At 39.5% G+C, this 15,653-nt stretch overlaps 1 protein-coding gene across 2 annotated transcripts in view; it reads left to right on the forward strand.

Moving 5' to 3' along the window:
- Positions 1-15,653, forward strand: part of rapgef3 (Rap guanine nucleotide exchange factor (GEF) 3) — a 30,147-nt gene that overhangs the window by 5,038 nt on the left and 9,456 nt on the right. For both annotated transcript variants that reach the window (XM_086067343.1, XM_086067344.1), the window contains exons 2-10: positions 280-324; positions 8,784-8,890; positions 9,562-9,683; positions 11,884-12,055; positions 14,051-14,135; positions 14,329-14,389; positions 14,579-14,655; positions 15,032-15,178; positions 15,256-15,356. In XM_086067343.1, coding sequence (XP_085923469.1) covers positions 280-324; positions 8,784-8,890; positions 9,562-9,683; positions 11,884-12,055; positions 14,051-14,135; positions 14,329-14,389; positions 14,579-14,655; positions 15,032-15,178; positions 15,256-15,356 — 917 coding nt within the window. The remainder of the gene's footprint in view (positions 1-279; positions 325-8,783; positions 8,891-9,561; positions 9,684-11,883; positions 12,056-14,050; positions 14,136-14,328; positions 14,390-14,578; positions 14,656-15,031; positions 15,179-15,255; positions 15,357-15,653) is intronic.

A 15,653-nucleotide genomic window follows, 5' to 3' on the forward strand; every position in this document is an offset into this window, starting at 1 on the left:
GCGCAAACAATGAGGAACATTAGTCGGCCGTCCATACTGTCAGGAGACCTTGGCACGACTCATGAGGAAATACTAACGTGTGTATTCAGGAGAGGCGACTTTTTAACAGGTTTTAAGAGTGACTCATCAATCAGTCTGGTGTTGATGTGTACTTGACGTGAAACACGTAGTTAGTCCAGTGCAGTTTTCCAAGTTGAATGATTTTCTTCCTGCTTCCCTTAAGCTTGTTATTTAGATATGCAAACGTTGCTCATCAGTGATAATTTCCCTCTCTTCTAGACTCCACTTCCAGAGACGCTGGACTCAAAGGACACGATGAAACAGGTGTGTATATGAACAGGGTTGGGAGGGGAAGTCATCCATTACAGTTACAAGTTACCTGCTAAAAAATTGAGTTAGTAACGTAATCCAAGTACCATAATATTAAAGTAATGTAACGGGATCATGAAGACAAAATAGAAATAAATATCAACACAATATATATTCTATACAATGTGTCCCTGCTATTTGCGGGTGATAGGGACCCGGGCAGCCTACAATTAGCAAAAATCCTTGTGTAATTAAAAAGCATGTAGGCGATTGATTGATTGATTGATTGATTGATTGATTGATTGATTGATTGATTGAAGGCCACATGCTGTTTTCGAACAGTCACTGAAAGCAACCACACCTCATAGATAGATGGATAGATGATGCGTGACATCAACTGCAAAATGAACTTTTATCCCAGTCACAAGTTTAACCTCGTATATGTTGTGTATGATGTTTAAATAGTGAATTGGTGGGAGGAAGATTTGTTTGGAAGGTGTAACTCACATTATGGTTGTAGGCTAGCGGGCTAGCTAGCAACAAGCTACAACGCCATGCCGCTGGACTTTCAGCTCAAACTTTCGCTCAGAGTAAGTTCCAGTGTATACCAGTCGCTATCTCCTCCTCCCGTCCGTGAAGCTTTTTTAAACTGTCCGCGTGTGGAGGACACGGCTAGTCAGTTCGTTCGTTCCCATCTCCCCGACATGTAGCAACGGTCTCACTCGCACGGGCTCTGTCATTCTCTCTCTCTCTCTCGCACGCTCTGTCTCGCTCTCTTTCGCACTCTCTCTCATTGTAGAAATTGTAATCCCTCAAAGTAATCCCCATTTATAATAAATGTAACTGTAATCTGATTACATGTTTTTCCCTGTAACTGTAAGGGAATACAGTTAAAAAAAATTGCAATCACAAGGAGTTTAAAGACCACTGGAGTGCTCACAGCTAATTGACCACCCCCCCCCCCCCTATGTCAACTTGGGCTAGGCCCATCACATCGCTCTTTATCTCAGCTTGCCTTAACAACGTGGTAAGAGAAGAAGACGCTTTGGCTCTGTGAGAGAAAATATTTGAAGTGAAGACACTGACTCTGAATGACCGCAGAATTCAAGTAATCTGTGTGCGCTATATTCATGACGCCAACATTGCCATTTCATATTTTTTATTTTTTTACCGTTTTTTAAAACTGTTCTGTAATACACCTACTTGCTGTCTTCATGAAATAAGCATTGGCTCCATCTTGTGGCATCTTGGTGTCAAGGAACTATGTTAAAGTGACAGGAGCAGCTTCTGTCAGACAGACCAATGCCCATCAGTGAAAATGAAACTGTAGCAAAAATGAAGTTCTTTAATTAGTTTGAAGTTTGGGGCCTCGCTCGCCTCTTCCTCTGCGCCCATTTTGAAGAGTGGTGGAAGGCCCATTTTGAATGGACAATGTATGGTGCACACTGGTCACCTTCACTTTTTTACTACAAGCTTCACTATTACATCCACATATACTGTACATGCTGTATAGAATTGTAAATATAAGTGTTTTTGCAAAACACAATATACAATATAGCCGCGTTTCCACCGTAGGAACTTCGGGGTAAATTTACAGGGCCAGCCCCGTATGTGTGCGTCTCCACTGCAGGAGCCTTCCCAACGGTTCCACATTTACAGTAAACTTACGGGGACGAGCGGAGGTCCTACTCGAGCGGAGGTACTCCGCCGGCCCGATAAACTCCCGATCGAGCTTTTGTGCTGATTGGCTAAAAATGATTTAGTATAAAAAATTATCTTACCTTCATGCGTGACGATGATGCATTCTTGGTTTAAGTCTCTTCCACCAAAACAATTCTCTTAACAATCCTTTGCCTATTTTCGTTCCACTCTACTGTTAGCCTTTTCAAAATCTTCATCTAGACGCTGTCTCCTCTCACTCAAACCATCCATCCACGCCAAGTACAGAAAAAAAAAGAGAAAAACAGCAACCACATAAAGGTTTTCTCTTTCCTCGTTGTGATTTCCGTCGTGCGGTGCTTGGGTGACGTCACGGGAGAAACCGTTGCATTTACGTGTCGATTGAAACTCGCGGCGTTGTGAAATGGGTCGTACTCCGCAGTGGAGACGCCACAAGCGGGCCGGCTGAGAGGACGGTTCCTGTGAAAGTCCCTACCTTCCTCCCCATACCCGGACGTCCTGCGGTGGAAACGCGGCTTATGTGTACTTTATATAAAGTATTGTACTGTATTTTTATGTCTCGGCTTGGCAGCGCAAACAGCTGGGAAATGGGAGTGTGCTTTGGGGTTTCGACTCATCATATAAAGAAACAGCGAGATCTGCCAGCCAATCAGATGACAGTGATATCACAGCCCTCCTCGGCCTGCGTTCTAGAACCAGATTACAGGAGGTTTTGAGGAACGGTGCCATTGTCACTGCCTGACCTAAAAATAGTGTAATGGAATGGAACCGGTCCAATGCAAAATGTGTACAAGTTTTTACTTAAGCCCAAGGCTCGAAATAAGTGGTTGCGCTTCATAGTTTGCGAGGCAAAATTAGCATTTTGTGCCTCAGCAAAGCACATTGAATAGCAAAACTGAGAATCAACCACCAAAAGAAATTAGAAGAGGAGGAACTCTCGAGATGGTCATGGACGTCATCTACCACAGGTAGTCAGAGCTCGAGGGAAGCTGCCTTTATGCCACAGCAGCTAGCTAGCAGCGAGATTTGGCTAGCTGCAAAAAAAATAGTTGTGGAGCTGTTCCCAAGTTAGTAATTATTTCCTCGGTGGTGGCAAAAAAGCTACATTTCTGACAAGTATCATTCTAACAAAGGGATGACAAGAAAAGTCAGAGAAGCCATGCTAATTGCTACCGAAGATTGACACGGCTATCGCGTTCAACACCGGAATTAAATGCTTGGGTGATCGAGTACGCTTGTCACAGATGTCTGGAACTGCAAAGTAGCAGGCAAATGAATAAGTATCTGGACTCTAGAGCGAAAATCATACTCATATGATTTTGACGTAAAGATGAGTTGCGTTAAACAGAGCCGGAACCGGAAATTTATATTAACTTCCGTTATGGTGTATGTCGGCCAGGACGAATGGCCTGTAAAGTTAAAATCTATTAGTAGTGTTATTTACTTTCACAACAGAGTCCTGGGTTTTGCTTTTGATTTTTGAGGTCTTTTTTATTTATTTATAAAATCCATTAACAGCTTTACTTCAAGACAATAATTTTTTTTTTTAAATAAAAACTGTTGATTTAAAAATAGAAAGGTGATTATTCATTTGTTTTATTGTCATATATTTATAGTTTAATTAAGCTCATGTTTCAGGTCCCTGGGATTATCTTGCAAAAATAAAAAAAATAAAATATATATATTTCAAGCCATGAAGCCACACATTGGAACTGAATTTCCTATCTTCTATTAATGTATTACATAATTCCATGACTGTAACAAAGTGATTACAAAAATGTTGACTTATGATGGCAGTAGATGAAGACCATATGGTGGGATCACACACCTTCCTATAATTGTGTAATGCAGTTATTTTGGTATTAGAGTAATTTCCACTTGTTAAGATGTTTGCATGTGGCGGGTATAAAAAGCTGGGAGTGCCGTAAGGCCGCCAGTTCAACCGTGTCGTTGCCGAGGTGAGTTGGTAGCACTGTGCATTTGCTACTAGCTACCTAGCCAATAATGCCAATTAATAATCAATTTCTCAGTGTGGTGAAACTGCCGATTAGGCCTTGTGGATTGACCAGTACACGTCATGTTTGTTTAGGAAGTAAACGACAAGTCAACCCAAGTTACGTTTCCTGTCATTAATTACACAACAACGCAGAGACCAGGAGATTTGAGCTCCCCGCCATCTAAAAAGGGTTACGGTTGCATTATGATGAAGCATCATTTCAACAGTCTAACACACCGTTGAAAGCAGCTTCTTGGAAAAGTGTGCCTTTCCTGTTTGCAAAGGTCACAATGCCTTCAAATCTCCCCGTCAAATCACACAGTGTTGACTTGGTGGGCGGAGTCATTCTACCCTACAATACTAATGACCCAAGGAATGCACAAAGGCAACATGCTGGTGCCGAAGTGTAGACAATTGCAACCTGGCTATGAAAGACTTTCAAGCATGTGTGATAATGAACGTCTCACTGCACGGTCGTGTTGACATGACAAACCAGTTAAGGTGTTGGAGTAGCAAATCAGGACGGTTCTGAAATCGTTTCACTTGTTGGCTAGAGTCTGTATATGTACTGTAGTCCTCTGAAATGCTAATTGTCAATATGCTATTCATCAGGAGGTGCTTTTCCCGGTTGACTTAGTTCATCACACTAAAACGTGGTTAGTTGCGTGAAGCTTGGTAATACTGGTTGATTTGACAAATTGACAATTGTCCGTATTGGTGAAGATTATAAACCTGAATTTGATTTTTTAATGAGTTTGATTGAGATCAAATGGAGTCTCAACTGGCTGTAGTCTAAGAACAATGTACTGTTTCGAGCTACATCAGACCTTCAGGGCTGCATCAGTTTGTTGCTCAATACTGCACAACACGGGTATCAAAACAGCAGCTCGAAAACAGTCAAACATTCTCACATTCTATTACAATTTTTTTTTTTTAAAATATGACCTTATTAAAAAAATAAAAAGACACCCAAGATAACAATGACTTGGGTCACTCTCCTGACTCGTGAGCAGGCAACATGGGCTCAGATCCCACTCAGTGACAGTGTGAATGTGAATGTGAATGCTTGTGCTTGTCTGTCGCTAACTGTGTGATTGACTCAGCCCGAGGTGTAATATCCCCGCGCTCGCCACAAGTCAGCTGGGATCGTCTCTAACTGGACTGTGATCCTGAATAGGATGAGCAGTACAGAAAAGTGATGGACAATTATCAGATGATTCCTCACAGATACGGATTTCACTTTATTATCTTTGCTTGTGATTCAGTGGACAGTCAATGTCCCTTCCAAAAGCAAATATGACTTTTCATGTGTTTTTGTAATAGCCTGCTTAGGTCATGGAAATGTTGCCGCATGGAAATAATAAATACAAGTAGCTGCCTGAGAATGTCCCAGTGGGGGTCAAAAAGGGAAATGGGCCCCTGGGAAACTCTCAAATGTACCTTGTGCTCATTCATCATTGCAGTTGGGAAGGACAGCACCCAGGGTGGATTTAGTTGGGGGACGGCAGGTCTGGGAACAGGCTGGTTGAAGTGTGTGGAACGGATTTACAGTACGTCACGATCCCTGGTCCAATTGCAGGGCAAAGACAACGGTTTCACTTTTGGGTCAAACAAGGTTGGCAGCTATTCTCTTTATACTTATATATTGTGAGACTCACACTCTTGGACCAGGATGGCAAATGTGCTTTCATTTTCTACAGCACTTTTCTATCTTCAAGGCACTTTTAGGCTGTCTCCTAATTTACCAGCTGTTGATAAAGCCTCAAGGGTAGTTTTTTTATGGTGCTCACGGACACCTCAATTTGGTCATAGGGTTCAGGAGTAAACCCACAACTTTCTGATTGGGAGACAACACCAACTGAGCCAGGGGGCAAGCCAGAGTCTCCTAAATCTCATTAATACATTATTATTGTGTGTGTGAATTCAGACTGCAAGCATGATCTCAATATGAGATGAGCTTGTCATTCATACAGATCATATCTACTGTACTATATGGACATTTCGGTTTTATTGGCATACGTTTTGCTTTTCTGTTAGGAATTAGCATGCACAAAAATGTCTGCGTTGCAGTTATTTCAAGTTGCATTTTTTTCTTTGCCCAAAAATGTATATTCAACACTTTAAATTATCTTCAATGTTATGAAAAAAAATAGAGCAATAGAAAACAAACCTGCATATCAGAGAGTGTATGAAGACTTTAGAATTGCTTTTGGTGTTATGAAAACATTCAGGTGACAGGCGAGTCAATAGAGTTGTTGGTGTTAACAGAAACCTGTCCATCATGTTCATTGAAGACTTTAGTCTGTTTACAAAAACATATAATATACACTGTATAATAGTTTCACTGAAGACTCTAAATTGGCTACACTACTTAACTCATTCACTACCATTGACGACTATAGACGTCATAAATTCATTTGAACTATTTTTATTACTTTAAAAATTTTTCCACTTTTGTTAACAAGAGTATGAAAACCTAGAATTTTTTGGGGGGTACATTTGGAAAAGATATAACATTTGTGATTAATTGTGAGTTAACTAGTAAAGTCATGCGATTAATAACTATTAAAATATTTAATCACCTGACATCCCTCATTTTTAATAATATTTTCTTTAAAAAAAATATTTAAAAAATTATTGTAATAATTTTTAAAATGTTATTATAATCTTTATTTTTTTTTAAAAGAAAGAAAAATATTATTAAAAATTAGGGCCGCCAGGCGATTACCATTTTTAATCGCATGACTTCACTAGTTAACTCACAATTAATCACAAATGTTATATCTGTTCTAATACAATACAAAATGTCTAGGTTTTCATACTCTTATTAACAAAAGTGGGAAAAATGTTAAACTAATAGAAATAGTTCAAATGAATTTTTGACGTCTATAGCCGTGAATGAGTTAAGAAAATGTGTGTCAGGTTTCTAGAGGACTGTTTACAAAAACACCAATGCTATGTTCATTGATGACTCTATGGCTGGATTTAACCTCGTGGTTCACAATGACAATTCCTAGACGAGGCCTCCCAGGGGGGAAAATACCCATACTGGAGTTTCTACACCCTGGTTCTTTTTGTAATAATTGCAGGTGATGTATCAAAATGAATTTCCAATACTCTAAACTAATAGGAAGTACAAAAACTAGTCGAGAGACAGCAGTTCTGGGTTGTACCACCGTCTCCTGTAGAATCAGGAAGTCAGGCGATCCTCCATGCCGTGGGATGATGGGTAATAAATCTGTGCCAATCCCCTCCTTCCCATGAAAAGTTGCCTATTCTAAAACCTACATGCGCATTATTATTGAGAGTCATTAGTGCTATCAAAACCGCTAATATGCGTGCACCACGTGTGTGTACTTTGCTGTCAACGTGTCGTCTTTAAGGGTCGCCACAGCGTGTTATCCTTTTCCATCGTAGCTTATCTTCTGGATCCTGTCTTCCCTCAATACAGCAGCTCCATACTCATCATCCTTGTCTCTCCTAAAACATGTCCTAAAACATGATACGTCTTACCTTAGTTGTCCTTCTGATGACCTCATTTCTAATCGTATCCATCCTGGTGACTCCGAAAGAAACATCTTCATTTCCGCCACTGTTTTAGAAACGTTCCCTTTCATCCTAGCAGAGACCCCTCTATCACATAACACCCCTGACACTTTACTCCACCCGTTCCAACATGCTTGGATCAGTTTTTTTTTACCACCTCACCACGCTCACCGTTGCTCTGGACTGTTGACCCCAAGTATTTAATGTCATGTTATGTCATGGCAGCGCAAATAGAATAAAACACATGGAATCGGACACCTTCATATTAGAATCAGGCCTCTTAGACCTGCAGTGTAAATCCAACCCAAGTGTCTTTAGTGTTTCTGGAAGCAAACAAAAATAAGTGCTTGCCCTTTTACAAACTGTTTCTTTCATCTTCTTTCGTAAGGTTTGTCAAGCAAGGATTTCTGTCCAAAATATTGATGTGGAGAGCAGAGGTGGTAAATTCAGGTCCACAAAGTAAAAACCCTGCCACAGTTTGGCTTAAGCCCCTCGTGCTAGCTAGCTCCCCGGGTGCTTGTTTACCTGCTAGGGAGCTAGCTAGCTAGCACGAGGGGCTAAAGCCAAACTGTGGCAGGGTTTTTACTTTCAGGAAACTGGATTTGCCATCTCTGGTGGCGAGTCAGGTTAGTGAATTTTGGCGCCATTAAAAATATGCACATGCTTTACGCAAGGATTTTCTTGATACTGGTACCACCTTGGACAAACAGCAGGCAGCGCCTGATGGGAAAATCTGCAATACAAACAGACACCCGTCTGAGGCACTTGTAGAATCACAAGGCCGAGCGCAAGGAGCGTGAAGCAAAATGACCGCTTCATTTTGTTGCTGTGCTAACAAGTGTAAAGCATGAAAAACAGGGCAGTCACGTTGACGCACATTCTTGTTACGTAAGACTTTCTGCACCAGTGGATAACGGCTTGGGCCATCCAAGGTCTTTTCAGGATTTGGACCTGCTCGGGTTGCGTGCATGAGAAGTGGAGTGAGGGGGAATTAAATGACAAGTTGAATGGGAACCGAATGACGGTGGTCGGGATGCCTCTCCGTGCCAGACACAGGGTTGTGAGGTTGTGTTATCATGTCGGCTCACACAGTGCGTATGCGCTGAAGTTGAGTACACAAAAACATGCGCGTCCCAGCTTTTTCTCAGCCTATTTCTCCACGTCATAAAACAACCAAATGTCACATTTATGCCCCTGATATAAATATAGTAGTGTGTTTAATGACACACCGCTCCTCTGACGTGTGTTTAAGTTCCTCTCAGATCGTGTGGTGAAGGCCGCAAGGTCGGTGTACAGCGTGATGGTCGTGAGGAAGCCTGGCTTGATCCGAGATAGGAAGTATCACCTCAAAACTCACAGGTAACATGAAGGTTGCTTCCATTTTATCATGTACGACTACTAGGAATGGTCTTTTCGGATTTATTTCACGTTAATGGTCAATTATTGATTTATTAGACTTTTTATATGGTCGAAAATTAATTTTAGATGACTACTAATCCATCCATTATTGTCCTAAATCTCTGCTGTTCTGCTGCTATCTTACAAGCATTACTTTGAGATATAACCTCACTAAACCTAATGTAACATTACACACATTTCTTAAAGTGGAAGTCAACCTTAAACATTTCTTGACAATAATAAGTTATATGTGACCTCACTAGTCTTTATGAAGCAAAATCCATACATTTTTATCCATCTCAGGCGGCGGCCATTTTGCCACTTGCTGTCGACTGAAGATGACAGGCTCAGGCAACAACCAATCAGCGCTCACCTGTTTTCTGAAGCTGTGCTGTGATTGGTTGTTACCTGAGACGGATGGATTTTGCTGCTTAACTCATATTCCACTAACACAATATTAACCAGAATGCCATATTTAAACTAGCGTAGAACAAATTATTGTCAAAAGAATTTTGAGGGGTTGACTTCCCCTCTAACATTTAGACAATCCTTAATTACAAACCAATACATGGCTTTGCGAAATGTTGCCCATACCAAGTGACCGAAATTCAAATGTGTGATTGTTGTCGCAGAAAATGTTGCTCTGGTAAGGAACTTGTCGACTGGCTGATGAGACAAAATGAAGGCCTCCAGTCAAGAAGCCAGGCAGTTGGAATGTGGCAGGTCCTGGTGGACGAAGGAATCTTGGTTCACGGTAGGACATTGAAACATTTCAATGCCTTAAAGCTACTGAACGCAGAAAATTGAATTTGGAATCGCTACTGCCACATGTGGCCAAAACATTCAACTGCATTTTCTCTTCTTCACATACACAATGCGCACAACATGATGTCACATCCGCAGACAGAGGGCGGGAAATTCAAACCCAATCCTATCTGAAAACTATTGGCCATAGACTTGCAGGAGTTTCCATTATGAACAGCTAAGGTGGTAATCTAATTGAAAAATGGTAAAAAAAAAATGCTTTTGTAAAGATATTTTTTGAGCAAATTGTTACAAAGTGCAGCTTTAAGTCTATTGAAAATGAAGAGAACAATGAGGAAAAACTAATTTCAGCTCAGCTACCCCAAATAACCTTGACCAAATATCTACTAAATGTAGCGCTCTTGCTCAGAGAAATAAAAGTTTCAAGAAAATATGATAAGTTGAAAGGTGATTACTAGGAACATTCACTGAAAGAAAAAAAACACTCAATAAAGCAAAAAAAGGTACCATCAAATCATCAAAAACGATCATTTACTGCTATTTATTTTTGACATATTCAGCTAATGACATCTCAGGCAGTACTCAGACATGCTTGAGGAGCTTAAAATGTTGTGACTTGAGTGTTGCACGCACAAAATTCACCAAGTGAAGGATGCACTAGCTACAGGAAAAGGCGCTTTGTCTGCCTGGAAAACAAAAGGCCCAATCAAGCGAAAAACCCTCTATCATCCATCCAAGTGGGTCACTTGGAATACATTTGCACTTATTTTCATTCTGCAATGTCTTAAAGACACTTTGTTTCTAGTGCTTAAACTGAAAACTTCATTTTAAGCACAAGGAACAATTGTTGTTACATATCATGTTAGGATATATATATATTATGGGTGTGAATTGCCTAGTAGCTGGCGATTCGATTCATATCACGATTCGATTCGATTTGATGCCGATTAATCCCGATACGAATCAAAAATTGATTATTGCGATGATTATTTTTTACTCAAATTTTGAAAATACTAATCAGTAAACTTGTACATGTACACTGTAAGATTTAAATGAAAATGTATTTATTTATCTGAAAATTCAGGCTTATAATTGAGTCACTGCATTTTACAAACAGGTTGCAAGTCTGTTTCATGTTTGAACAGCACTGAAATAAAAATATTAAGGCTTAATGTTCCATTAATATAACATTCTTCCATGCTTAATGTGTGAATCCTAACACTAAGTAAGGCGTTTTGTTGAATATTGCCATAAAAAAATTTGTTTAAAAATTTATTCGGCCGCATATCGAATCGATTCGAGAATTGTGCGCTGTAATATCGCAATATATATATATATATATATATATATTAGGGGTGTTAGCAAAAATCGATTCTGCAATATATCGCGATATTACAGCGCACGATTCTCGTATCGATTCAATATGCTACCGAATCAATTTTTAAAGGTCAATTTTTGATGGAAATATTCAACAAAATGTCTTAATTAGGGTTCACATTTTAAGCATGGAAGAACGTTATATTAATGGAACATTAAGCCTTCAAATTTGATTTCAATACTCTTTAAACATGAAACAGATTGCAACCTGTTTGTTAATTACGGTGGACCACAGTTATAAGCCTGCAGTAGATTTTCATACAAATCTTACAGTGTGCATGTACAAGTTTACTGATTAGTATTTAGTAAATTTGAGGTTTTTTTTAAATCGCAATAATTGACTCGTATCGGGATTAATCGGTATTGAATCGAATCGTGACCTATGAATCGTGATACAGATTGAATCGCAAGCTACCACGCAATTCACACCTCTAATATATATATATATATCAAATCAGTTTAGCATTTGTATACTCATATGTACGGCAACGTGGCATTTAAAAGTCACACTATTTCCAGTGTTAACACTTAACATACCAACATGTCTTTCAAAGCATATAAGGAACAATTGTCATTAGTCATATAACACTAGTAAATATTGTACTGTACAAGCGCTAAGCTGAATTCCTAGCGCCTAGCGCATATGCATAAAGGAGAATTAGAACCTTCCAATGTTTACATAGGCCTCTTGAAAATCTCCCAAATAGTCCGTATGTTCATGCTCGTGGTTGTATTTTTTTTTCACCAAGTGAAAGCCTAATAAATTAGCCACATTAATTTTGTTGTGCCGTCTTTGTCTTTGCTACGCCAAGTGAAACATGAGGTGAACTTTCACGACAAGGACACGCAGTTCTACCGCTTCCTGGATTCTGAGTTTGGACTGAACCACCTAACAAAGGACTCGGAGGACGAGCTGCAGGAAAGCCTGTCGCTGCTGTCTCAACTGGGCCCTGACGCCCTGCTCACAATGATCCTACGCAAATGGTCAGTGCGATGCCTCTTCAACAACACGCTAGCGTACACCGGCCGGTCACAACATTCACATCACAAATCATCATGAGAGCCAACAGAACAGGTTGTTAGATGTTAAGTCCAGTTTCAGGAGGGTTGGGCCTGTGTTTGTTTTTCCAATAAAACACGCGAAACTCAATCGCATTGTGATTCCGGGGATTTTGCAGGCCGTGTCAACTTCTCCAACTCTTTATCGGGTTCCTCAAAGCAGCTCTGAAAAACTGGTGTGATAGGAGGTGTAGTTAATGCTTGCTGTATTTTAAATGATGTGTCATTCATTTGACCTTATTTTTAATTTTTATGTATTTAAAAAAAAAATATATATATTTTAATAAAAAATAAAAATAAAAAAAAACATTTGATCTTATTTTAATGGACCATATAACTGATTACACTTTATGAAGTGGTGTGGCCAGGGCAAACATGTTAACCAACATTCAGTGATTTACTATAAGTGAGGATTTTACAAACACAATAAATTGTGTATTCTTTTTATTTTTTATTATTATTTTTTATAATTATTGAAGTAGGATATTCTAGCCCCCATACACACCTTGGTATATTCACATGCACTTATATAAACATTTGACTTTCCATTGACACACACGTATCAATGGTATCTTTAACTTGTTCCGTGACCACGCTCATAACTCAAAACAACAAAAATATGTTATGTGTTTTAATAAGAAAAATAGCAGTATATAATATTGTAATTTATGAGGGGAAAAAAACAGAATGTAAAGAATAAACAATTTTTGCTTCAATTGAACTAATTTGCTCCCAAAAACGTATAAAAACGTTCCATTTTAATTAGTGCTGTGGTCCCAAATACGTATTTACACGTTTAAAGTTTTTTTTTATGCTAGAGCATACAGGAGGCTTTGATGCAGCCTCTGATCTGAAGAGGCAGTTTAAAGCAATGGTAGTTCTTACAAAAAGGCCAGCATGTGGCAGCAGAGCATAAGAGATCAATCAGGGCCATGTTTCAAAAAGCTCTTTTCCCCACTGTTTTAAACAGATTTGTGAACAATTATGAAATTTAGCTATATTCTAATGCTAATTGCTGCAAAACGGAAACAAATAGAAATATACTTTTTTTTTTCCTGATAAAAGAAGAGACTCTAATCTTTCTTTTGGCAATAGAACACAATATTCTGTGGGCCTTGCAAAATCAGTCAAAATCAAGTAAAACAGCCGGGGAGTGAAGGGGCTTGCTTCAATGAAAATGGCTGGGAGTGAATGAGTTAATGGCCATTGAGCTGCTTATTCTGAGTTGACTACAGACACAAAGAAAAAGACACAAAGAAGAGTTTCAAAATGCAGTATTAGTCAGTTCTCGCAAATGATATGTTGTTCCGTTTGTGTTCAAATAGCTGTTACTTAAAATTATAACACCCAGAAACCAATACTTTTTGTTAGCCTAGTTTTGTGTTTGTTGTTAGCATGAGGCTAAATGACTGTCGCAAGTCAGAGCTATGTGATTTTAAAGAAATCATTTTCATTGATTTATGTTTAGTGTTGGCAGTAAACTTCTTTTGGGAATGGTGAAGAAGAATCAAGTCAAGAATTCTTCACTATCTGCCAAACTGCTACTTGTTGTAAAGTGAGTTGAGCTCACTTCCACCATGTAGTGCTCTTATCTCAAATGTTTGCTCACTAGTCAAAGCAAAAAAAAAAGACGATTTTTACACCGATCTGATCAGCTGGATCAGGATTGGTCGATATTTAGCATTTTATGCAAAATCGGTCATCGGCTGTAATGTCTTGATTTGCCTGATCGATCAATTACGCCATTGATCAGATCCACGAAATAAGACATTGCATCTTCTCATCGAATCGGTGATGCCAATTGATTGATTCATCCTAGATGACCTCATGGTGTGTTTCATTTCCAATTCCAAAATGAATCCATTTAGAAAATGACCTGCCGTATGCTTTCTTATGTGTGTCTGTACGACTTGTGTTTAGTCCAAATCAGAGGAGTGCTGAGGACCTGGAGGTCATTTATGAGGAGCTTCTCCATCTCAAGGCCGCCGCTCATCTTTCCACCTCGGTCAGTCACTGTTACGGACACATTATTCCAATAATTGTCATTCCGATTTTTTTTTTTAACCAATCCTTGGATTCCTCATGCAACAATTCTACATGTCACTCTTGTAAGATTTTCTATTAGAAGTAAACAAGCCAACGTTTCATACTTTTATTTTCATTTCTTAAAAGACACTTTTGTCTGCTGTGCCTTTTAGGTGCGGAAAGAGCTGGCAGCTGTGTTGGTGTTTGAATCACATGCTAAGGCCGGTACTGTCTGTAAGTTGGCGTCATTGCGAAAGACCCACTTTTCAGCACAACGCTATGTTTCGATAAAGCGCGTATACAATCGGGGCCGTTCAAGAGCCCTTGCATCATGATAATGTTAAGATTGGGTCACGTATGTGTCGACATAAATGATCATGTGATCTTGAAGCATGTTCACTCAGTGGTTTGTGTTGTTGAAAGTGTTCAGTCAGGGGGACAAAGGCACTTCCTGGTACATCATCTGGAAAGGCTCTGTCAATGTGATCACCCACGGGAAGGTAAGTCGCATTTGTCATGTTGGCTTTGTAAGTTGTGCTAATGATAATGGCAGACTCTCGATTGCATTTTTTTCCGTTTGTTCCGACGTTACATTTTCAATTTCAGCTCAAAAGGTTCCGAATGCTGTTCCATTGCGAAATTGATCTGAATGCATGCAGATTATAATTCAAAAGTTAATCAATTCATGACCGGTAAACACAAACGTGAAGCTACTAGAATCAGGAAACATCTATAAATAAATTCTGGCCGCAGGGCTTAAACTGGGGTTTATAATCCAAATTTTCCGGTTCATTAAGATTGTAAATGGTGAATGCAGCTTGCTCTATTTCTATCCGTATAAAAACAGCATTGACAATATAAGGTGTGTGAATTCAGGGCCTGGTGACTACCCTGCATGAGGGCGAAGATTTCGGGCAGCTGGCCTTGCTGAATGACGCTCCGCGCGCCGCCACAATAATCCTGAGGGAGGATAACTGTCACTTCTTGCGCGTGGACAAGCACGACTTCATTCGAATTCTCAAGGTCGGCTGACTGTATGCTCCGCTGCAATCATATTTTTGTGTCCGTGCGGTCGTATTTATGCATTTCTCTGACTTCAGGATGTAGAGGCGAACACGGTGCGATTGGAGGAGCATGGGAAAACCGTGCTCGTGCTGGAGAAATGTGCCAACCCAGCCGAGCAGGGAGGAGCTGGAAACAAGTAATAGTAGTTTTGATATCAACTTTGTTGTTTTTTGATTATGATGCAAGATTGTAGGTACAGTTCAGAAATCAGAAAAATGTTGTTTAGTGGTTGAAGCTTGTGTATGTTTGAATGATTTCTGTCTTGTGAGAAAATGTAAACCCATTGGGCCGACTTGATGTGAAAAAGTTACTTTACTTAAGTACTTACCCCAAATACAAACTGTCAGTATTAAAGTACTTCATGCTGCTGGATGGATTATTTTAGTTTTTATGGCAGTGTTAATGCATTTTTAAACACATTATTTCTTAAATT

Source organism: Leptonotus elevatus, chromosome 2, assembly GCF_054856555.1.
Source record: "Leptonotus elevatus isolate MCC_2025b chromosome 2, RoL_Lele_1.0, whole genome shotgun sequence".
NCBI lineage: Eukaryota > Metazoa > Chordata > Actinopteri > Syngnathiformes > Syngnathidae > Leptonotus > Leptonotus elevatus.